Below are 26,530 nucleotides of genomic sequence, written 5' to 3'. Positions count from 1 at the left end.
CCATCTCGGTCTGGCCGTGGCCAAGTAATGCGTGCTTATTTGTAACGTGTATCTTGTTTCGCTCGCTCGTATTAATCTTATATTGCCGAATATATTATACAAATGCTTACCAGTATTTGTGAGTCATGGCATTTTCTGTCATTTTTACGCTCATTTTATGTAATCGGGATGACAAAACATGAACTAAAAATCAATTTTGGGTGTACTAATAATACAAACACTTCTCATCATTATCTCATCATCATTATTGTCCTCGAAAAAAGTTGCATTACTTTCTCATGCTCAAGATAAGCGCAGCTATCATCCTTAGTGGAGAAAAAAATAAAGAAACTGACAAACGAAACCAAATCACATACAAAATTGCAGAACGACATTTACTCTCTTGGTGACTAAATAAACGAAATAAACTCTTTCTGTTAATATCAACAACCTCGAAAAAGTAGACAGCTTTGCGACTGGTACGCGAACTCAAATAACTTATAAAATTCCACTATGACATTCAAGATGTTTGGTAATCCCCAAATATTTCTTTGGTGTACAACCTTAACGCGTGCTTCGCCATAGCGTCAGTTCAATACCGTTCAAATACTATGGCAAAGGCACAAACAAGGCTTTTATGATGACGGAAAACAAACAACAGTTAATGCTTGGAAATAGACTGAGTGTTTGCCTCAGCAGAGATTCATTACTAATTACTCTAGCGCAATTTTTTTTCTCCCACTATCTCCCCTCCTTGTTTATATTCATTATCACGGCTGCCTAATTGCTTAAAATGCAATGGCGTCAGTATGATGCAGTGATTGCTATGCCAGATACATCAGTGCGTGACTAATTCCTCAGCTCAATCCGAAACGAAGACATGTAATGACGCAACACAAGGAAGAACAAGCGATCTTCATTGCTTTGAATACAGAACGTCACTAAAAGTTTGCCTCAGTGCAGCGTTGCCAATGTTCCAATTTAAACCGGATTTTTCCAGTTTTTTTCTTCGATCCAGTCAAACAGTTAAACCTTGAAATCTTCCAGTTTTTTCAAATATTGTCCAGTTTTATCCAGTTTTATTATATTGTGCTTCAGTTTCACCAATTTTATGTGAAATAAATTCACAATGTATAAATATTATCCCTCCCTCACCCTTTCTATTACTTAACCAATTTGGTTTTTTGACATTATTCGTTCCATCGATCAAAGGGGTATTTGCCTTGGATCGATATTTCTTTTCTTACACACTCTCAGTATTATTTTCCTCCTCCTTACACTTCCGAATCCAATACGATTAGTGCGCAGAGCGTGTGGTGTCTACCCAAGCAGCAACGTTCTAGGTTTATATGCATATTATATGTTCTAGGTCCTCCAAAACATGCTGAAGTTCACACCAATTGATCTACCATTTCAACAACGACTAGTGCAATGTTCATAGCAAGAAATCTAACCCTAAATGGTTCATAGAGCCCGCGTGCTATGCTGACTTTGAGTTTATATAAGCATTATATGTTATACAACGAAATGAAAATCCGAAAATCTCATGTGTCACAACATGCGGCAAAGATTATTTTTAGGTAACCTAAAAAGGAAAACCTGTAAAATTAATTAGACCGGCTGTATCTTCCTCAATCGAAATCCATTCCATCCAACCCAAAAAAGCTTCTCACAATTAAAACCTGAGAAGGTATCCGAGAGAACTTCTCTAAAATCAATCGTCTCGGCAATACGTTATTCATGGCTTTATAGTACTCCATTCGCGACGGCGGAGAGTTATCTTTGGGAAACATGAAAAGATAACCGGAAGAATTCTAAAATCAGTCGGATCGGCGTTATATTCCGTTATTCAACTATATTGAATTTCCATCTCGAAGGGACATAGTTATCTTTCTGAGAAGCCGAGAGAACTCCTCTAGAAACAATCATCCCGGAGCTATGTTCTAGCTTTATAGAAATTAAATCGCGACGAAGGAGAGTTATCTTCAGGTAACCTGAGAAGATTACCGAGAGAAATCCTCTGAAACCACTAGAAATTCCTCGAATATTGTTCCACAGTAATGTTCGAGTGGTGGGAAACGTTATTTTGATCTGCTCGAATGGTTAATTAATGGTTCATTTCGCTATTCATGAGCTACATGTAAATATTACACGAAGCTTCGAAGTAAGGTAAGGTCTATTTCTCAAGCACTTCTTCTTCTTCTTCAATGGCACTAACGTTCCTAGAGGAACTTCACCGTCTCAACGTAGTATTACTTGCGTCATTTTTATTAGTACTTAGTTGAGATTTCTATGCCAAATAACACGCCTTGAATGCATTCTGAGTGGCAAGCTCTAGAATACGCGTGATCACAGTGCAAGTCGGAGGAAATTTCTTTGACGAAAAATTCCCCCGACCAGAACGGGAATCGAACCCGAACACCCGGCATGTTAGTTATGACGCTAACCACTCGGCCAAGGGAGCACAAGCACTTCTCAAGCACTGGAATAGATAAAAAATATGTTTTGAATAACTCAAAGCAGAACTTCTCAAAATAAAACGATTTTTTCAGGATCCAGTTTTTTTAGGAGCCATCTTCCAGTTTTTTGAAAAATATTATTGGCAACTCTGCCTCAGTGAGATCCACTGTTGATATTCTAGGCAAATATTCCCCTTCGTTCTTCTTCTTTTCCTTTGTTCACGGAGACTTTAAATCTTACGATTTCCCCTTCGCTGCACGTCGATAAGTTGCTCGTTATTGACAGCTCTGTTCGGGAAAGCACACAAATGGACAGAACAAATGTATGGGAAAATGGAAACGCTTATAGTTTTCATGAATTTTAACCATTTACACACCAAGGGATCGTAATGTATAGCATATCAAACAAATCTTAGGGAATTTCCTATTCGTTTGGCATGTAAATCGCCAAAATCCGTTCGCGGTAAATAATTATTAACATTAACTTTATGTCATAAAAACGTGACCTGTTTTCTGATTTTAATGAAAGACGTAGTTCTACGTCAAAAATGGGTGAGATCTATGATATAACCGCAAAGTTGATGTAGGACTGTCTTCGACAAAGTTGTTATATATGATGGAGCACTCATTTTAATGTTGTCAAGAATAGGCTGACCTAAATCTTAGGAAAAATGAAAAATCCAACATTTTTATCTTTATAAATAGAAGTATACATAGTTCGACATTGTTGTAGCCCCAGTTATGTTAAGCAACTTTGTAGAACAAAGTTTTCTTCTCTATCATTGATAATAACTGATTAACCGCTTTTTTGAGTTGCATGGTCCGGACTATCTGGTGAATGCAAGAAAACCCGCCAACCAAGCTCCCGAAGTTTCTGGCAACTCACTACAGATTAATATATGCACAGTTCGAGGTTCCTGCCTGAAATTGCCGTTTTCACCGAAAAGTGTCATGTGAAGGAAGGTGGGGTCTTTTGGCCAGACCTGGATTCGAACCAATATGCCAAGAGATCATTGGAGGAGATGGACCGGCTGAAGATAAACGTTGTACCGAAGACTGCCAACCATTCTAACGTTCCCCAGTTGTGACAGATAGAAAAAAAATGAAGGAACTTCAAACGGAGGACCTACTCCAACAATGTCGTGGGAAAAACTGAGAATCAGGTGATCAACAAGGCCAATAAAAAGCTGAAGAACATTCCGATATCCATCTTTTCACGGGTCATGGCTAAAGCTCCGGCCAACTGCAATAAGGTCATCTGGCAGGGCGTCGAATAATTTTTGTTGAATGCTTAATGAACACAGTATTTAAAAAAAATGGTTTCATTGATTTATATTTTGTAACTAGCTGACCCGGCAAACTTCGTCCCGCCCAAAACTTATGTTTCGTTACCACATCCACGTTTTCTTACTAAGTGCACGTTCATGGGTGCAATCGCAGAACTGTTCATTGATTAAGCTTCTAATCTACCGTTTAATATTTCATATTTCACCGTTACATTGAATAAATGTTTTATACAGAAAATATGACAGAATGAAGACAGTCCTAAATCGGACAATTCCTTTTTCGAGTTTTGCTCTTATCAACACATTCGGCGATCCATTTTTATTCATATATATATAGAAGACGATAGAATACACTCTGTCCCCCTTCTATAAGACCACCCTGATTCTATTTAGTTGCAACACAAACAGTAAGAATTTTAACAAGATACATTCATACATTGTGGAATGCTTAGAATAAAGTATATTTAATGTCAATTTCGTTCGAAAGAATTGTTTGTTTATTCATTGTGCTTAAATATGATAATTTTAGCTGTCCAGTTTCTATAAGACCCCATCAAAATTCATAAGTATTATCAATGAAAAAAAAATCGAAACAATCGGTTAATTTGATTTTAATAATTACCTTGCCATTCCGACTAATAACCTGGAAAGTTCGTGTTGGAATACTATTTATCAAATTCTGCAACAGATTTCTCGATATTTTTCCATTCTTCCGGAATTGTGACCTTGAGCTCTTCAATCGTGGTGTAAAGTTTTCCCTCAGTGTAGATTCTACGTACAAGGATTCCCCTAAGATATTCAACAGGACTCAAGTCTGCAGAGCGAGCCGGCCAGTGCAAAAAAAAAAAAAAAGTTTTTGATCTTTAATCCATTGCTCAGTTTCCTTGCTGGTATGAATAGTAACACTGTTTTGCTGGAATGTGATTTTTTTGTGACGATATCCACGCAAAAACGGTAGAAGAGAGAATTCCAGAACATGTATGTAATCCTTGAATGATGTGAAAGCTATCTTGATCTTTCCGGTTGCACAGAATCCCACCCAAACCATGCACAAGCCTCCACCAAAATTCCTGGTTGAAAAATACTGTTCCTTCTTCCGTAAGTCACGCCAGTACCTGTTGAAACCATCAGGACCATCCAAATTGAATTTTTTTTCGTCAGCGAAGATAACCTATACATTAAAGAACTTTTCGTTATGGTACCGTTCTGAATCATATTTCGGACACTTCTTAAAAATAACTTGAAATGCTTAATGCCCTTATGATATAACTATAAAATTAATATCACAATTTATTCTTTAGCGTAACCCTTTAGTAATATCATCAGGACATTAAGCATTTGAAGTTATTTTTAAAGAGTGTCCGAAATATGATTCAGAACGGTATATGGCAAAATGTATTATTTTGGAAACATTCTTTGTCACAACATACCATTTCCCACTGTCGGTTCATGTGAGCTTTGGCAAAACTCAGACGTCTTCCGATGTGAGATGGTGTAAGATGAGGACTTTTAATCTTTCAAGCCCTCTTTATGTGAGGATTTTCTACCTAAACTTGACGAATTGTCACCCAAGTAACATTTAAATTGAAATATTGCTTTATTTGCATAAACGATTTTGAAGTATTCGAAGCTGTTCTAGCTATTTCCCGCTTATCCTGGTCAGAGAGCTTCGATTTACGTGGAGCTCTCTACTTCTTACCGTATACTTAAGGATTCACCAAATAATTGATGATGAAATCGTCCAATCCGACGAGCAGTTTCTCTGATCCCAACAGTTTCTTGGTGAAATGCATCGAGTTGTCTTTCTTCTCTCTCCGTGAGCACTTTTCCTCTCGACATTTTCCAGATTTATTGAACAAAACAACTACAACAAAGGAAAATTTAACTGGTGTTATAGAAACTTGACACTTGAAAAATACAAAAACATTCGTTTACGCTCAGCGCTTGCACACACACATATGAAAATCATGCAGTGTAAGATAGTCACCAATACCTGCACACTAGAATATAAATTGAAGCATTGTTTCTTTACAATGACACAAAGCAGCAAGATCATCACCTGGTCTTATTGAAGTTGGACAGAGTGTAGAAGTGCGTTTTATCACATTAAAATCCATTTCACTTTCGAACGAAGATCAATTTCGTTACCGCAAACATCGAATGGACTAACAACGCTTGTCAATTGTAGAACATATGCGAATTGAATTTTTCGAATTTTCCCATTTTCCTTCAGAGTTTTCCGAAAAATTTCAATTGTCATGTTTGGTTGGAATATTTTTGGTTGAAATATTTGCATTATTTTTATGGGACCCACTCTCCTTTCCAGAGGAGGAAGGGGTATCATACCATCATAGAAACATTTCTCGTACTCAAAAACCATCACATACAAAATTTGGCTCCATTTGCTTGATTAGTTCTCGAGTTATGCAGAAATTTGTGTTTCATTTGTATGGGAGCCCCCCTTTAGAGAGGGGGTTGAGTGTCGAACTACCATAGAAACGTTTATCGATACCTAAAACCTCTGTATGCTAAGTTTGATTTCATTTGTTTGATTAGTTCTCGAGTTGTTTAGCACCTCCCCCCCCTTCCCTCTCCTTCCATCTTTAGATAGGGGAAAGAAGTGTCAAACCACTATAAAAACATTTATTGCTCCCTAAAACCTCCATATGCCAAATTTGGTTCCATTTGCTTGATTAGTTCTCGAGTTCGAAAGTTCTCGAGCAGAAATTTGTGTTTCATTTCTATGGCAGCCCTTAGAAAGGTGGGAGGAGTGTTGAACCACCTTAGAAATGTTTCTTGCCCCCTAGAATCTCTACATGCCAAATTTTGGTTCAGTATGCTTGATTAATTTTCGAGTTATGCAGAAATTTGTTTTCCATTTGTATGGCAGCCACCCCTTAGAGAGGGGGGTGGAGTGTCTAACCACCATAGAAACATTCATTGCACCCTTAAACCTCCGCATGTCAAATTTGGTATCAGATTCTTGCATATTTCTCGAGTAATGCAGAAATGAAATGTGGGGTTCATAACTTCGCTGTTATGAAGGCTCTGAATATCAAAAGCAACAAATTGATATTCATCACATTCGAAACGATATTCGTTCTGGCATTGATTTTGAGTAAAAATTCAAAAATAAAAAAAAATTGTCAGACTGGACCATTTACAGAATGGAAACGTCAGAGTTCGATGAAACGATCTTTACAAGAAATCGCGCAGAATTTTGTTTGACAAGACGGTAACAACAGCATGAATAAAAACCAACCGCACACAGCTGCCTCAGGTTAAAAGTAAACAACAGCTGATATTAATTTGGCTAGAATGAAATTCAATTCTGGCATCTTGAATGATCAAGATGAAAATGACATTGGGTGGAAAAATAAACTTCAAAACATATTGAAGAACAAAAGTTCATTTGCTCATATTCACTGAAAATCGACGCGATGTTGCATCACTGTTTCCGGTTTGCCTTTGTATCGATCGAAACCTCTGAAAGAATATTGTCTGCTCACAGGCTGGGATGAGACTGTGAATCGAAATCGCTTATGGCGTATTTATACCCAATAAGTTGAAAACGGGCAGAGCCTAAATCGCAATATTTCCCCTCTACACATTATATATAGTAAACCACCGATGTGTTAGTTGTTCGTTGATGACGGAATCGTGAGTAACCGACGAACGTGTGGGAAAATGGGAACGCATTCTTCGTAAAACTAAACTGTTTAAGGATTAGGAAAACGTAGTGCATAACATATCAAATATAGTTTGAGGAATTTTCGAATCGGTTCGTGTGCGAATCATCAACGTTCATTCGTGGCGAAAATGGTTTGTATGTTAATATTATTTCATAAATACATGTTTTCCGATATATTATTACTGAGAGATGTAGTCTTACGTGAAAACAGTTATTAAGAAAAAGACAGTGTTTTTTGAAATCTTTTGGAAATATGAATTTCCTAATCGTTTTCTTTTCAAAACTTAACAACAAACAGGACATGATATACACTACAATTAGAGAATTCAGACAATTATTTCTGGATGACCCCCATGTAAACTTCCTGAAATCCCATACATTTCAGTAGCGGGTCCATCAATCTTTCGAGTACATGCTCTATTTGGTGTAATAAAACCCCGAAAAAAACGCATCCATACTTCGTCGATCACGCATCCATTATACAACACAGAAAATATTTTGCATGCGTTGTCAATCAATCTACAGAGTGTGTGTGTGTCAGAGTGCAACCAAACTTACCGATCGGTGGCATCCGGAAGCTGGACAGCGGATCGGCCGGAAAGTGGAACGGGCGCTGGCCGAAGGCGAAGTGGAACTGCTGCTGCTGTCCTAGAAGTGACGGTAACACTAAGCGTTAGAGAGAGGTAGGATTTGCGTGCGTGCGAGAGAGAAAGAGTTCAGTGTTTTTGGTTTGTGAAGAAAGGTGGGGGTGGAGGGCGTGTGTTTTGTTCGTGTTCGTCGACATCACAGCGATTCAGCGGAAGGGGGGCATATGTGGGCGTGGGGTGGGGTGGAAGATTGGGTGGGTGGTTGGTTGATGGCGGGTTGGGTTGGGGGTTGAAAAATGGAGGAGAAGAGAAAAGAGGCAAGAAGCGTTTTAGTTAGCTGGCGGTGATAATGATGAATCGAAATATATGCACAATAAAATGACGAATGAATGAGTATTTGGTCGGTCGGTTCCGAGGGTGGGGTCTCCGGAGAGGGAGTCAGAGTGGGACCAAATTATGTGGTCCTGTTTGATAGGTGGAATGTGATATCTGTCCGGTGAGTGTGTGCTTCCAGAAACTGAGCACTGACACCGGGTGTGAATGATAATCTGATTTAGTAGGACAATGTTGCTGTCCGACTGATTTGGAAGGACCACGCGGCACATAGCTTTGCGGTTATGGAAATGAGTTTAGGCCGATTGGAACTGTATAAATGACGCCGATTCGGCGGGGGCTTCGATGCCAAGTATACACTTGCAGTGGAATTTCGGGGCGAATCCAATTATTTTATCAAACGGCGGCCTTCGGTGTGACGAAGTGTGCAAAATATTTGAGGAATTATTCAAATTGATAAATTTTCGATCGAATTCAAACTTTTTTTTCCGGCCGCATAGTTTCGTTAATTTTGAAAATAAAACGATAGCGGGTATATGCGGGTATTGGAATGAATGAAATTTAGTCACTAAATGGAACAACAATGTCTCGACGAATGCACCCAAAAAACCCGGCCATGTGACCATCACAGCTGCTACGTATCCTAAAGAAAGTTTCCTGCGGTTTGCCGGCTTACATTTTGCTCCCCGCCTAGTTCCCTATATGTGCACGAGAATGAGACACATTGTACGCCACCGTCGGTAGAAACAATGTTTCTGACATCTTTAAGAACAGATTCACTCCAACTTTCCGGGATATGCTGCTGGTGATGGCAAATCCAGTCGCCTCGAAACAGATTTATTTCGGCTACTGAATCACGGATGTTCTGCGCTGAAGGCCAACCCACTCGGAGGTGTATACTTCATTTCGGAGGTCAACTCTCTTGGGAAATTTGCAAAATTTAAATTCAGACCGAGAGCCGACATCGGGAGTTGCCCCGCAAAACGGTGCCCACCGGATATGAAATTAAATTAAATACTCAACAGCCTTTCGTTCCTTCGTGTCGGAAGCGTTTTCGGTTTCGGCCAAGGAAGGGTCTAATGCGGGTGAAGTGTTATAATTCATACGTCAACAGAGACGGATACGGTCCTCCTCAGGTAGTATTTTTGGATTGTGAAGAGGGTCACACATGTGGGGAAATTTAATTGATTCAAGAGTGTGTCTGGAGATGATAGGGAGAGACTTTTGACTTACTTGTTTTCGACCGGGGTTCCCGTGGTCCATCGACGGTCACTTTGATGGCCTTGTTGTACGTTGCGAGCTGGGGCGGACTCGTCGACACCATGATGGTGAGGGTGAAACTTTTTCCTGCAATGATTCCGACATGTAATGCGTTTTTAAACCAGCAAGGTCGAAACGAGAATGGGGAACTGCTTCATTTTCACGCTTTTCATTTGGGTATTTTTTTTTTGGGCGGAACGAAAGCACACTGTTCGGAATTTGCAAACGGCGGAATATTTGGAAAACAGTAATGTGCCACCTCGATTCACTGTTTTCAATACTCTCTCGACCCGTTTTTTTCGTTTTTCGAACAATGTGCTTTCGTTCGCGGACGCAACAAGAAATTTAATAGCTTCCCTTCCACTTCAGCCCTCATCAGGCAAAAAAAAAACAATAATCGACAAATCGTGCGTCGGTTAACCAACTTCAACATCCCGAAACTATTGCGAACGCCAAGCCGCAAAACCAAACCGATGTTAGTAAATTTACTAAACGTTTTGACATACCGCGTCAAAGTTTTATTTTTGCCCCTCCCCCCTCAACCAGTGGGCCTAACTTCTATTTATGAGTTGATCGCATTCCGCAGCCCGTCGTCGAATGAATCACGATAAAAAACAGCTCACACCAAGCACCATAAATTTTGTGCTTCTGTGTTTTGTGTTTACCCCATTTTTCTAGACAGGAGCAAAAAAAAAATCGCCGGAGCTCACAAATCCAGCAGCGGCTTTTGTGGACGCGAAGCGACACGAATTGATACTCCGGCAGGTGAAGGATACTCCAAAAAATATGGGTACGTGAGTGTGGGTGTGCGTGTGTTTATGGTTCACCCATATTTAACCTCAAATCAAACCAAAACTGCTGCCTGGTGGCGCAATTCGGGTTTTGCGCTCCGGTACACTTCGGATTGCTTCCCTGTGTGACCTGGCGAGCGATGTTTGGTTTGGATCATTCACTATCAGGTGAGTTTAACGGTTGATTATCATGCAAATTTTGATGAGTGGTTTGTTTTGTATGGTTTGTGAATCGCTTAATGTTTTCGTATTGTTTCCACTCAGTAGACTCATTCGTTCAAAATCTGTTCCTGATCATATCTAAATTATCGGTTGAGGGAATATACTTTTCTAGAAATTTGGAAAAACCGATTTTTTTCTTCATGTTTGAAGAGGTTCTTAAACTGTTCTGGACAAGAGACCCCTTTTCCAGAATCAAGTCATGCACTCCCATAGCCAAATTTTATCGAAAATCATATCTTGAGTTTTTTTTCTTACTGAATAATTATCAATTGGAAAACATTGCAGTTGGTTAAATGAATAAACTTGACATTATTTTCTCACGGAGGCGATCTGGCGTATTGGTAACATCCGCACCTCTCACGCAAAAGGTCATCAGTTCAATTCACATTCTTCAAAAAAATGAAAGTAATGTGACAAACTAGCCAAAAATGTTGAAAGTCACTATAATACAGAAAAAAAATTTCTCATCATATTCACCAAAATATGTAGAGATAAAATTTTGTAAATATCTAGTGTAACAAATAATTATTAATACAAATTACTCACAAACTATAAATACATTCATATCGCAAACCAATCTATCCACAACTACCGAAATATCAATATACGGTTCAATATTGGTTAGTTAAAAAGTCTTAAATCTCCGCGTTCGTTGATTCTCAAATGGTTCCTTCGGTTTCGCGTTGTCTGTAACCTCAACGAAGCCTTCCTCGACAAAGTATGATGATGGAAAAACGAGAAGATATTTTTCAGCAATGTCTCACATCGCAGGATACTATTTTTCAATGTTTCGTCATAACTAGAACAACCTCATCTGTGCTGATGATAATCAGCTTTTCTTGCATTATCACTATGGCTCATTCCATAGATGTGGTATACAACTGATTAATCATCCATTGAAGAATTTGAAGATTTTGAAGATCTAAAAACATTTTGGTAAAATCCTTGTGTAATTTGTTAGCGACATATTAGGTTGGGGGATAAGTAATCCATTACTGTTGGGTCAAATTCGAAACTATTTTTAATACGCATCGGATTGTCCGATCTGGGTCAAATATACACCGTTTCGGTGGAAAATTTGTTTCCATTCTAGAGGTAGCTTCATAATGTCTCTATCATAGAGGTCTTGGTCCTTATTAGCGAAAAACCATAGCACACATTGTCAAATACAGCTGGGATTGTGTTCGCAGCTAAGTTATAACCAAAAGAGAGAGTCGATGTAAATGAATCGATGACGTCACTTACACCCTTTCATTTGAGGCCCCTCATTGAGTCAAAAAACAAAACAAAAATTATTCGTTTTTTATACATATATTCAAAGATAATAATACAGGATAGATGTGAAACATATAATTTTCATCCATTAATATAGATTTAAATAACTTTTTGGAAGTGAAAAATTTTAAAGTTACTAGCTTTGAAGGTGTTACAGGTCGGATACGATTATATGATTCGATTATATGATTCGATTATATACAGTTTAAAAAAATTATTTAACATTTCAATTATGACTGATTTCAAGCAAAAATGTAATATTTCAACGTTAAAGTGAACTTAAAGTGGTTATTATATGTACAGTGGAGTAAAAATCGTGATTTTTGCTTGAATTTTCACCAGGAATTGTTTATTGTTTGTTTATTGTTTATTGTTTATTGTTTTACAATTCATCCATCGGACTTCAAAGTCTACATGAATACTACACTTAAACTACATTTAAAATTCGATCACGGAAAACTTTACAGCTCACATCGAAATCAAACAAATAATAAAAAGAATTAAAAAGAACACACATAGATGAAACTGGTTCGTGCTGAGCATAATCTGTTCGGTGTGGTGGAAGTCGAAGGAAACTCCGCTGTCTGAGTGGTCGTGGTACAACGTTAATGTTGATTCGAGCGAGAATCCATGGGGCATCGATCTCGCCAAGAAGAAGTTTTCCGACAAATGTGTCTTTAATTATGTTCCGTCTCTTCTCCAGTGTATCCATTCCCAGCAGACGGCATCGGCTTTCATAAGATGGGAGCTCATTTGGGTTTTGCCAAGGCAGAAATCTCGAAGGGGTCTCCGTAGCCACATTGGTTGCGCGTTCGCTTAGTAAGCGATCGATCGTGAGTTCAAAACTCAGGACCCTCATTGACCATCTTTGTGTTGTTACAGAATAGCTACGTCCACGCAACAATCATCAGCGATGGAGATCGATCCACGGTCGAAATAAGATCGATTTATCCATACAACTGCTCTGCTCTGCAAGACACATCGGGCTGCTGTTCTATAAATAACTCAACAATGATCAATCAACTGTCTCCGCTGTCCGGTGGTCCAACTGGATAATGGAAGAACAGAAAGAATACTCTTACGCCTAAATGGCTACTGTGTGAATGTACCATATGTAATGGTATAGAAGGAATACTGGCGAATGGCAACTGTGTAATGTGCTAATTATAGATATGATAACCATGTGACATGTACACGATTAAAAAATTCGGCTCTGTTACAGCTAAAATGCTAATGAGCCTTAAATAAAAAATTGGGATAAAAAAAAAAGGCAGAAATCTCAATGCGTATCTCAGAAACTTCGATTCTATTCTCCCAATCCTTTCGATCCATACCGCATACTGTTTCCAATGTGGACCGGACTAAACTGAAATACAGAGATCTTAAGCAGTATGGGTCACGGAATTCAGCGGATATCCGGAAGATGAACCCTAAGTTTCGGTTGGCTTTGTTGATGACATAGTCATAATGTTCACGGAAGTTTAGCTCTGAGTCCAGCATTACACCGAGATCCTTCACATAGCGTGTCCTTTCCAATAGTTCATTCCCTATGCGGTAGGTCCAGATAAAGGGGTTTTCTTCCTAGTGAATGAGATGACTGTGCACTTCTTCACGCTTATGATCAGATAGTTTCGCCTGCACCAACTCGCAAAAATGTCAATGATCGTTTGCAACATCCTGCAGTCATCGACAGACTTCACGTGCCAATATATTTTGAAATCATCGGAGTATATGATTCGACATCCCTGTGGCACGGCATAGCAGACATCATTGAAGAACAAGGAGAACAATAATGGTCCAAGATTGCTACCTTGTGGGACACCGGAGGGGTTAGTAAACGGTTCAGATTCGGTAGTCCCTAACTTAACGTTAAGCTGACGGTTCGTCAAGTATGATTGCATCCATTTTACGAGATTCGTCGCAACTCCCAGGCGGTCTAGCTTGGACAGAAGGATTTTGTGGTTCACTCTGTCAAACGCAGATTTTAGATCCGTGTACACCACATCGACTTGCCCTCCCTGTTCCATGGATTTCAAGCACAACGAGGTAAATTGTACTAAGTTCGTAGCTGTAGACCTCCCCGGAAAGAAACCATGTTGATCTTGGGAAATATATGATTTTGCAATTCGAAACATTTCATTGCTTATCAGAATTTCAAATAATTTGGATCCTGCACATAGTGAAGTCACCCCGCGGTAATTCATTACATCATTCTTGTGGCCCTTCTTAAACGCTGGGAACATAATGGATTTTTTCCAGCATTGTGGGAATACTGCTTGCGAAAGCGACTTGTTGTAGATGGATCATAACGGCTCACAGATCGACCGAGCACATTTAATAAGAACAATAGAAGGAATCCCATCCGGTCCAGGTATGGTAGACGACTTCATTTTCCTTATGGCATCGAGAACATCTTCCTCATCATACTCACTAATACTCAAACTCATCGCTCCTGGAGGCACGTCCCCTACAGCACTGTCAGTTTGATCCTGAGTAATTACCGTATCATCAAATGCACTGGTAAAATGTTTGGCAAATAGGATGCATATTCCTTCAGTTGTAGTAGACGTTTCACTCCCTAAAAACATGCTCATCGGCAACCCGGTCTCCTTTCGCTTCTCATTTACAAATGCCCAAAAACTATTGGGATTTTTTTTTCAGGTTTCTTTGTTTCCGTTCTACATAGCGGGCATAGAGCACTCGGTTGTAATGCTTGTATTTGGAGAAGTTGGTGTCAAAGTATAAATGGTAGGGTGGTTAAAGATATTTATTACAATTGTTAGAAACAATCAAGTTTAATATGAATTTTTAGGATAAAATTATTGAAAAAATACTAACTTTTAAGTTCTCACTTCCGAAATGTTGTTTATTCTTATTAATTTAGATGCTCCATCCTGTACTAAATTTTCTCATCTTTCTCATCTTTCAAATGTAAGCACCAGCGTCGTCTTCCGTAGCGTAGGGGAGAGTAGGTAAAGACGGACACTGCGGGTAAGATGGACACTTTTAATATTTCATTAACTAAAATTTTTTGAAATATTTTAGTTATGCAAATACTTTCAATAAAGTGTATCAATACTTTCGAGACACACTGTTGATTTCCAGCGAGCGAACTGTCAAGCTTGTAAACAAAACAAAAATTATCTTCGCGGGTGCACCGTTCGATGTAATTTTCACTCCGTAGAAAATAGCGAAAAGTTCGTGATTTTTTTGTTTTTTACGTGTTCCTCCAACGGGTAAGTGTTTCTTTAGTCCATCATTAACTATCCCGTGATAAATCAGAGGTTTTTCAACGCTTATAGGAAGAGCTACGGTCATTCGAAAAAAAAAGCTGCCATTTCGGGCAAGACGGACACATTAAGGTAAGGAAAGACGGACACTAGTATTTTCCTAGGGTATTTAACAAAACTTTTTGGTTTTACTATAAAGATGCCTACAAATTACAAGCGCAAGAGTAACTGGCAGTCATGGACCGCTCATCAGTTGGAACAAGCCATTAAGGCTGTAAAAAGTGGATCGCAGGTGAAGACAGCAGCAAGAAGTCACGCAATTCCAAGATCCACGCTGATTCGCCACCTCACAAGTCCAACTGTATCAACTCGGCTAGGACCTCTTGATTCCGTATTCAATTCACAACAAGAAGAGGAGCTGGTACAACATCTGTTGGATTTGGAAAAGAGGTTCTATGGAATAACGATGACTAATGTTCGAAAGCTTGCTTTTGATCTGGCCGAAAGAAATGGATTGCCACACCCGTTCAACAAGTCTACCAAGATGTCTGGAAAAGCTTGGCTAAGCAATTTTCTGAAACGAAATACCAAATTGTCGTTCCGTAAACCTGAAGCTACCGCCGCCCGAGCCAGAGGCTTCAATAAGCCAGCAGTATCTGCGTTTTACGATTTGCTGAAAGAAGCGCTGAAAGATCCCAAATTGACGCCAGATCGTGTTTTGAACGCCGATGAGACTAGTGTTTGTACCGTTAGTATTTGTTTTGGCATTGTAGTTAGTTTAAAAATCAGTTTAATTTTTTATTCATACTTTCTTACAGGTTCCTCCGAAGAAGTCTAAGGTAGTCTAAGGTAGTCATTGAAAGGCAAAAAACAGGTTGGTGGTATTACATCTGCGGAACGCGGAGAAACAGCTACGGCAGTAATGTGCATATGTCCGCAACCGGACAGCACCTTCCGCCGTTCTTCATTTCTCTTCGCATGCGGATGCACCAAGCTTTGAAGAAAGGGGCATCACGTGGAAGCAAATTTGCCTGTAATGCATCGGGTTACATGACTGTCGAAATATTCAATGAGTGGTTCGATCACTTTTGGAGCATGTAAAACCTTCTGAAGACACTCCTGCCTTGCTCATAATTGATGGCCATTCGTCGCACACGAAGAACCTAGCTTTTACCGAGAAAGCTAGAGCTAACTTTGTTAAGGTTCTAGTTTTACCAACTCACACTAGCAACAAACTTCAACCGCTTGATGTATCCTTTATGGCACTTTTCAAGACGTACTACGCACAGGAAGTAGAGCGTTTCCTACAACAGAATCCAGGTGAAGTCGTCAGCCAATATGACGTTGCCGAGCTCATGAAACCTGCATTCATCAAGGCGGCTACTACGGAAATTGCTGAGAATGGGTTCGAAAAAACAGGAATTTGGCCATTTGATCGCAATATTTTTTCCGATGATGACTTTGCCCCGGCCACGGTGACTGATCAACCCGATCCTGAGATTCTTCGTGAAGAAGAGACGTTTCGATTGCATCTTGAAGGTGCGCCTAGTCAATCGACCGTAAATCGCATTTCCTGTGAGGATAAAGAAGTTTAAGTGCTTCCCGAAGACATCATGGCTGATTTCGCAGAACCGCACAGCATCTCAACGGCCAATAACCCGGTGTTTGAAATATCTCCGTCGATCATACTTCCGTTACCGAAAATGGTCACCCCGAGAGTCACGAAGAGAAAACGCCAAGCAGAAAAGGGAGCTGACACAACGTCTGCTCAATACGCTGACACTTTGAAGAAGGCGAAAGCATCGAAAGACATTAAATCCATCAAAAAAGAACAAAAACAACGCTCTTAGAAGAAGCCTAAGCAAAATAATGGCAAAGGGAACACCTCATCTGATAATCTATGCGAGAAATGCGGAAGCCAGTTTTCTGATTCAGATTTCGGGACAGGTTGGACAATATGCTTACAATGCCTTTCATGTTTCCACGCTGAATGCTTTACTTCTGCTGCAACTATTTGTCAGAACTGCTCTTGATTCTTCTTTTTTTCTTGTTTTTTTATTCCCACTGAAAATTGAATTCATTTAAATATTCAAATGAACTTAAACCATCGATGAATTGTTTTTAATGCTTTATAAATAAACTTCCGTTTTGAAATATTTTTAAGTGTATCATTAAACTTTACAAATGAATTATCGTCTTCCTAGGAGGTCATTTAAAATATACGTGGAAAGGTTGTTGGCTATTTCAGATCCTTTTCCTTCCTTTGCGAGGACAATGGCCCGCAAAAATCCAGAAATTTTTGCATGGAGTGTATCTATTTGACCTCTTCTGTCGTTCCCTTCCAAGGATGAAACTGTCCACGAACAACATGAGTAGCCTTTCGAATCGTAGCGTAATTCAAGAACACTCCCCAATGCTGAAAACACTAAAATACGTACAAAAACTACAACTTTTCCGTAAGTGTCCATCTTTCCCACCTTAGTGTCCGTGTTACCCATTCCAGATGTCCGTCTTTCCCGACCATGTGAAGAAATAGTATGTCGATGCATTTTTTTTCAATTACCCAGAATACATCAATGTAGGAATAAATTTACTAGTATCAACGGTAATTATGATAGAAAAGGACCTGAAGTTTCAATTTGTACAACAACTGCGATCATGAAAGCTATATATGTGTAAAAATTGAGATTACATCTTAGGGTGTCCGTCTTTACCTACTTTCCCCTGCTTCTTAATGTAGAGCCAGTTTAAGGCAACAGAGTCCGAAACATAAAAAAGGTTCTATAGCTCTGCTTTTTTTTATCCCATCTGTTTATTTTTATTATTAGGCTCATCTAGCAATTCAGCTGTAACAGAGCAGAATTTATCGTTTATTAATTTTTCTCATGTCATACAGGGTTTTCCAACTTTAAATTCCGAAAGTAAATTGAAATAAAACACACTTAGAATTCGAATTTCGATGAAACTTTTATTTCAAATTAAAGTTTGGTTTATGCCATTATGTGTGAAATACAACATCATTCAAATCTCCACCTAGGGCTTCCTCGCACACCTTGATCCGGAACAGGTAATTTTCGATGACTTTTCGGCTCATATGGGCGGTATCTCGGTCATAACTTCATGAATGTTGTCTTTCAAATGTGAGTTTGCGGAGAGTTGGCATAGACACGGTCTTTCGCATAACCCCACAAAAAAAAGTCTAGTGGGTTCAAATCGCATGATCTGGACGGCCAATTGGCATCACCAAAACGCGAAATCATGCGTCCCTCAAATTTCGTTCGCAATATGGCCATGTTCGGTCGTATTGTGTGGCACGTGGCGCCGTCCTGCTGAAACCACATGTCATCCGTATCCATATCTTCAATTTGTGGCAAAAAAACAATCGGTTAACATGCGGCCATAGCGCTCACCATTCACAGTTACCGTCCTCATTTTCAAAGAAATACGGCCCGATGACTCCACCAAACCATAATGCGCACCAAACAGTGACTTTTGGCGGATGCAATGGCCTCTCAACAATCACGTGTGGATTTTCTGAGCCCCATATACGGAAATTTTGGGTGTTCACAAAGCCACCGAGCTCGAAATGTGCCTCATCGCTGAAGAAAATTTGATGCGAAAATTCAGCATTTTGCTGCTGTTGTTCGTTCACCCAATCGACGTATGCCCGACGCATTCCATGGTCACCACGCTCTAATTATTGTACCAGTTGGACTTTATATGGATGTAGGTGCAAATCCAAATGCAAAATTCGCCACAATGATGTGTTTGACAAGCCCAATTGCTGAGCACGCCGTGGAATCGAAACATTCGGGTCATCCTCCACACTGGCAGCAACAGCAGCAATATTTTCGGCCGAACGCACATTAGGATGATGCACAGGTTTGACAATATCCGCTACAGATCCAGTTTGTTCGAATTTACGCACTACATTAGCGATTGTGTGCTCTGTAGGCGGTCCATGACGACCAAAATCCGTCCGTAATGCTCGAAAAACATTTGCCGGGTTTTCATCATTTTTATAGTATAATTTAACAAAATTAACACGTTGTGCGATGCTAAAACGATCCATATTGTAAATTGGCAGACATTCAACTAACGATATGACGCTTTGGTTGACAGCTATGTCAAACGGTTGTCAGCGCAGGGCTGTATACTTTCGGAAGCCCGAAATGGAAAACCCTGTATATTACACATTGGCCGTTTAGGCGTAAAAATATTCCTATTGTTCGAATGTCCACAGTTGGACACAGCGGGACTGTTGATATGAGGCTTCCATTGTTGTGTTTATAAATAGCACCAATTACCGATGCAGCAGATCGATCGTATATGGAGTGAGAGGCTGGGATCACCATCACATGATGATTGATGCATAGACGTTGTAGCTAGAATAACACACAAAGATGGTCAGTTGAGGGCCCTGAGTTATAAGCTCATGATTGTTCGCTTAGTATCGGGCACGCAACCAATTAGGCTAGGAAGACCCCCTTGCTCTGTCATTGTTGAAATTCAAACATGTGCGTAGAAGGTTTTTTGACGTAGAACTACATCTTTCATTAAAAGTGCCAAATCAGAAAAAACAGGTCTCGTTTCTATGAAATAAAGTTAATGTTAATAACTGTTTTTTCTGCAAACGGATTCAGACGATTTATATACCAAACGAATCGGAAATTCCCTAAGATTTGTTTTTTATGCTATATATTACAATCCCCTGATGTGTAAACGGTTCAAATTGATGAAAACTAGAAGCATTTCCATTTCCCATACATTTGTTCTGTTTATTTGTGAGCTTTCCAAACCGTGCCGTCAATAACGAGCAACTTATCGGCGCTCAACGAAGGGGAATGATTTGAAGTCACCGTGAATAAAGAAGAGAAGAAGAAGAAGAATAATGGAGGGGGATATTTGCCTGAAGCATGAATATTGGATCTCGCTGAGGCAAACGACAGATACGAAGCAATGAACATCGTTTGTCCTTCCTTGTTGTGCGTTACACATGTCTTCGTTTCGGATTGAGCTGTGGACGCGACCAAATTACTTACTCGCTGGTGTCTCTGACATTGCAATCATTACATCATTACATCAGTTGGACACAACCTCATATCATTTTTTCATCAAATATGATTGTCTATCACCTCCTTGAGAGATTTAGGATAAATTTATTTTTTTCATGTGATAAAAGAGAGTTGAATAAAAAATTAAATTTTCCTTTTATATTCGGAAAACGAAACATATATGCATAAAAAAACGAATTAAAACAATTCTTGTTTCAACTCAATGATATACAGGATTCGATTATATACAGTGAAAATTAAACCGAGACCGTATATAATCGAGTCCATCTTGTACTTTTACCCCAAAAAATCACAATAAACTTGACTGTTTCTGTCAACCAAATTAAGGTTCTCTAACCGCACTACAATTTGTTCTTGGACATCCAACTTCTATCTTTCTTAATTTCGCTGAAATATCGTTATAAATAATTCGTGGTGAGAATTCAAGTAAATTATTCAGAAATCACGATTTTTAAAATTATTCAGAAATCACGATTTTTACTCCACTGTGCTTGTAATAGCCAATTAAATTTCCCCTTAACTTTAAATGTTTTAAATGTGTCTGATTTTCATTCAACATTTTCATATTCAGCCATGCCAAACCGATATAGAGGCTCTCAGATTTTCGTCAAAAGTGGTAATTTTGCTCTTTATAGCAAAACACAAACTTGCAGAAAAAAGGAATTTTATTTTCGTTATTATTGATTGTAGTCGTTTTTTATAGTTTTTTAATATTTTTTTCTCGAAAACTGAGAATTCTTACAATAACATATCTCGATATCAGAGATGTTATTTTTTTGAATTATGATTTTTCAAAGTAAAACGATGGTTCGGAAAAAAACAAACTTTCGCCCTTATTTCGCCACAAAAAATCGTTCGATTCAGATGATCGACATATCAAATTGAAGCTTATGAATTAGTTTTCTTAGAAAAAATATTACTTTCGCGAAAAATTCAGATTTTCTTTTTGTAATTATTGATTGAGTTAGTTTTTCATAGCTTTCTCGGTTAAAGATAGAGGACGCAATGTTCTTTTATATGTTTTCTAGAAAGCTGGAAAGTTTCTTTTACATAATATATCCGAAAATCAGAGAGGTGTTAATTTTCGTTTTTGAGTTATTATTTTGCAAATTTATCATGTTTCAAGTCTACGTTCAATATTCCTATCTAGACTAGACCTATGCGACTAGAATCCAATCTTCCCGCGAGTGTTATATTTTTTCAAAGAAGGTTGGCTTCAATTTAATATGCCGAACATTGAAATCGGTACAGTGGTTCAAATATTATGGTTTTTTTCAAAAAGTCGATCTTGGATGAGCTTTAGTTTGAGCTTGGGTGGACTGTACAATTCGTAGTTGCTCTCCGTGATTATCCTGAACCAACCAAATTGCACAAAGAACACACAGAATGACGCTTGGGACTAGCAAATCATTCTCGTTGTGCAATTTTCGGTGATTCGAGCTTTAAATGGTCAATAACGACGCCGGCCATGTCCTTACAGTCACCAGGGGAAGGGAAGGAATGTTAGTATGATATTCGCCGCTCGAAAGCCAGAAGGGTTGCCTTTTTTGTCGAAATTTCATCGCAGAAAAAATAACTTTGGGAAACCTGAGAAGGTAACCGAGTACGCTTCATAGAATAGAGTCATAGAGCGTACTCTTTATCAATGTTTTTGAAAAGATAAAAGATTTTAAAAAAGTCGACAGAATCGATAACCGCGAATGAAATTTATAAATAGAAAGTAATTATTTTCGAGGTTACAAATGCGTGGGAAGGAAGTAAAATCCGATGTTCCTGGAAGTCAGCTGTTCTGCAGTGTGCGAATTCTTTTCTCGGTATGGTATCATTGCAACATTTTTTTCTTTCTTCGTTCCTTCACTGTATAAAAACAATATTTTCCTGCTGCTCTAAAACGACAAACCTGGAAACACTGTGCATATCGATGAGAGTGGCAAATAAATCTCCGCTGATTCACTGCTTGCAATACTGCCGTAATCTCGCAAAGTGACGCAAGCGCCAGAGGTAGGAATTTTCAGTACGAGACTTTTTGTAAAATTGCATGTATTATCAGCATACGCGTACATAACGAAAATCTGATCTGTATAAAATGTGTATTGTTGATGGAAAAACATTGCCATCGGCTTGATTTTTGAAAAAATGCAGTTTTATTTAAGCTATGCCACCAACGCCAATTTGTTTTGGAAACAGCAAATTTAAATCGCTGTTTCCACAACCGATTGGCGTTCATCCATCAAAGTATGTCAGAATCTGTTTCCAATTATTTTCTCCAACATGCTGCGTTGAGCGAAGCAGCAGGGAGAAGAATTCACATACTTTCCCAATTTTGTAGCATGAGTCGAGCAGGTTTTTTTTTTTAATTCGTTTGTTTTTACAGGCTCAGTTACTTAAGTTTAAAGGAGCCGAATTCTTAAATATAATTTTAAAACTATATATATAAACAATTTTCTTACATCTATGGTTAGTAAGGTGGAAAACCGATTACTCGCGGTGTACTCGAGTTTAGAAGGGTGACATATTTTTAGGAGAAGGATGGGATATAAGGAAATTGTAACAATGTTGATGAACACTCAATTTATAAATCTATTCGTATATCTATAGTGTATTTACATTTCAACTTATTCTACTATTTATAGCAAGGGGACGAATTACCCGCAAAGGAAGGAAAGGAGGGTATAAGGATGTAGGGGCAATCACACACGAAGATCTATAGCTTTAAGGAAAACATATATATGGGACATGTAATCAAGGTCTAACCGAGCCAACACATCTCTCACCGGCACATTGGGCTGTTGTCCTCGGGCCCGAAGGGAGTTTTTTAAATTCGATCTGGCGACCAGATACACCTCGCACGACCAAACAATGTGCTCGATGTCGTGATAACCTTGGCCACAAACGCAGAGATTGCTGCTGGCAAGATTGAAACGGATAGTCGAGCAGGTTAACGTAGTTGAGAACCCGATTGTAATAATTATGGACAGCACTGATTTTTCGAATTCAAAATGCAATTTAAACCATCCGTGTTAAATAATATAATGCCGTCCGAAATTATCCGAAGTAAAACAGATACAGTTTACGCGAGGAATTTTTTGAGTTTTGTTACAAGATGTGTTTCGTTTCGTTTGGAGCATTTAGAAGAGTGCAGCTGTTCACCAAACCCGACATTTATCCTTCAATCAACACTTAGCTTCAATTTATCCGAAAGAGAAATTGAACAGGCGAGGAACGTAAACATCGTCAAGTAGCTTTGTCCCTTGATACCTGAAGAAAAAAGACACTACACATTAGGGAATCCATGTAATCAACAATTAAATTGATGATTTTGAACTATTTAGTTCTAATCTTTATGAGCTATATGTGAGAACAGCAATACACTTCGATCTAGGATAACTTTACTTTAAGATGAGCTTGATTTTATGAATTTAAAATACATGGTTTTGTGACTTCTTAGTACATGATTTGTAATTCTGAAACAAAATTGCTATTATAAAAGTAACATTACATGGGGGTGGACTGTTTTTGATTAAAATACTTGGCATGACAAATTTTTCGGAAAAGTGTTTTTTTACAAGAAAGAAGGCATGTGACTTTTATTATGCTAAACGTTCATTACGGAAGAAGATGTTATGTGAATATTGCTGTCCCTGCTCGTTCATCGTACTCTATCAGAACAGATAAAAAAAATCACATCGCATCACTATGAAATCACGTCACAACATAGGGAAAATGGCGCTTGCGCCCCATCACAGTGGAAATGGCGCTTGCGTCACTCCGTTTTCAAGCTTTCACGTGGTCATTTTTTTACATTTTTGTAAATTTTCACAGTTGTTTGGAAGGATTTGGTGTTCTTTTTCGATCTATAACAAAAAACGTGAAATGTCAATGTTGGCGCTTGCGTCACTTTGCGAGATTATGGCAGAATAATACCCGTGCACTGATATCACTCTCGAAAAAAATTAAAATAAATGGAATAGAAGCAGGCGGAGAATATTTGATATTACACACAATTTCTTTCTTTCTCTCACGCTGCATATTTATCACCAATTGGATTTTACACAAATCAGAACGTTATACTAAGTTTTAAACTAGTTGAATTTGCATTTAACTGGAGCATTTTCTCGAATTCACGATACTATACACGATACTATACTCTTCGACTATTTTCATAACAAATTTTAAAACATGATTCGACACGACGGCAGCAATCTATTTCATACACATACACACATATGATGAACACGCGACGAAAGGAGAAACGCACAAAACCCGAGCCCGGAATCGAACGAACGAATAACGTGATCGCACTAACACACGCGAGAATAAAGAAACCTCCGCCTAACAAACCATTTTTTCTTTTTTTTAATTTTGGAAATCTGACCTCGAATGTTGATGCAATCTACACTGGATTTGAAAGATTCAACATATGAGGCACACTTTTAACGTGATTAAAAAACTTTTTGGCCGAAATTCCCGAAAAAACACCATAAAAATTTCTGCATTACTCGAGAATAAATCAAGCAAACGAAACCATATTAGGTATATGGAGGTATCAGGGCGCAATAAAAGTTTTCACGTTGGTTTGAAACTCCACCCCCTCTCTTAGCGAGCCTGCCACACAAATGAAACATAAATTTCTGCATAACTCGAGAACTAATCCAGCAAACGAAACTAAATTTGGCATGTGGAGGTTTTAGGATGCAATAAATGTTTCTATGGTAGTTAGACACCTCTCTTAGGGTGGGCTGTCATACAAATGAAAAACAAATCTCTGCATAACCCGAAAACTAATCAAGCAAATGGAGCCAAATTTGGCATGTGAAGATTTTAGGGGGCACGAAACGTTTCTAAGGTGAATAGACACTCCTCCCCCCTCTCTAAGGGGAGAAGAGGGGAGGGGTCTGTCTTTATTCTATCATATTTTCTGTATCAAACATTTCTTCCATGTAACGGAAACATGTTATTTGCAAGTGATTGAAAAATGTTGAACGAGAATTGTGTCTGAAAACAATCTGATATCATAATTATGAGTTTTGGTAGAAGTACTAGGAATTTTTAAGTAAAAGGTTAAATCAACGGGGCCGATTAGAAGATCAATCAATGAACAGTTCTGCGATTGAACTCAAGAACTTGCGCTTAGTTAGAAAACGTGAATGTTTGAAGTACTGATAACAAAAAACAAATTTTGGGCGGGACAAAGTTTGCCAAGTCAGCTAGTTTCCAATAAAATTTGATAAACTTCACCAAAACTATGTTAGTATCTCCTTCATGTATAGCTAATGGAATCAGCTAGCATTGTTCCTTCGAAATCCACCCGCGAATCAACATCAGAGTTTCCCGGTCGTGGAAAACATGTTAATTATCGCGACAAGCGGGAAAGACGAAATGCTCAAATAGCAATTAACCATCGGCGGGCTCAAAGCCTAGCCGTCATCCGACAGTATTGGTTCTCGTGGGTGGTCACCAAACTAGTACCGTGTGCCGCGAGTGTGTGTATGCTATGAAAACCGAGCAAGATGTCAATAATAATAATTGCTTCCCGAAAGACGTGTCCGAAGCGAAGCGGACGCATATAGTCGTATCCGGTGCGCGCGCGGTAAACATTCGCTCAAATCTTCGCAATTACCTCAGCCACCAGCCACCAGCAACTTGCCACCGCCCCGGCGGCCCCACACCCACGCGCCAGAATATCAATTTCAATCTTGTTTCGGCCGCAATCCTGCAACCAGACCGCATACACCATTGCGTACGGTCAACGTCCACGACGGGTCCACGGGATCCACGAACGATCGTCCGGCGCGCCAGTCCGCACTAAATTAAGCAGGATATAATTTAAATCTCGCGCTCGCGTACGCAAAGTAGCAGCCGTAGCCGACGGACATCGTCGTTCTCGGGATGCAGCGCGAATAGGAACGGGAACCAGCGACCAGCAGTGCAATTGAGTCCGGCTGGATGCCGGATGATGACTGGACAGTTGACAGTTGTGCGCCCAACAATCTGTCCGCTTGATGCGGAACAACTTTTCGTGGCGAGACGCGCGGCACCAAATAAAGGATCGCGTTTCGCGTGGAGTCCATATATTCGCACGCGACGCTTCGCATAACCAACCGCCAGACCAGGCGTTTGAGGTTAGTCATGTGTGTGTTCGGAGATTGCGATTCCGTCGAGAGAGAGTGGAGCTGGAGTGGGTCGTTTGGATTGCGTGTGTGCAGCAAACCGAAATCTGTGAAATCTGCGGAATCACTTCGAAAGATGCATTTCGCGTGGTGCGTGTGTGCATCCGATTTTATTTATGCCGCTGCAATTGTGCGATGACATCGCGGCGGTTGTGTCAAGTCACACAGTGAC

The 26,530-nt window shown here is 39.2% G+C and overlaps 1 protein-coding gene across 6 annotated transcripts in view; it reads right to left on the bottom strand.

Moving 5' to 3' along the window:
- The window catches only part of LOC129777427 (runt-related transcription factor 2), a 238,937-nt gene that overhangs the window by 19,729 nt on the left and 192,678 nt on the right, over positions 1-26,530 (bottom strand). For 5 of the 6 annotated variants that reach the window (XM_055783719.1, XM_055783695.1, XM_055783687.1 and 2 more), the window contains exons 3-4: positions 9,569-9,682; positions 7,974-8,081 (exon numbers count right to left, since the gene is read on the bottom strand). In XM_055783719.1, coding sequence (XP_055639694.1) covers positions 7,974-8,081; positions 9,569-9,682 — 222 coding nt within the window. The remainder of the gene's footprint in view (positions 1-7,973; positions 8,082-9,568; positions 9,683-26,530) is intronic. The other variant, XM_055783726.1, reaches the window with a different exon arrangement.

Source organism: Toxorhynchites rutilus, chromosome 1 (genome assembly GCF_029784135.1).
Source record: "Toxorhynchites rutilus septentrionalis strain SRP chromosome 1, ASM2978413v1, whole genome shotgun sequence".
Classification (NCBI taxonomy): domain Eukaryota; kingdom Metazoa; phylum Arthropoda; class Insecta; order Diptera; family Culicidae; genus Toxorhynchites; species Toxorhynchites rutilus.
Note: the sequence above shows the minus strand (reverse complement) of the source record. Positions and strands in the feature narration are given on the sequence as shown.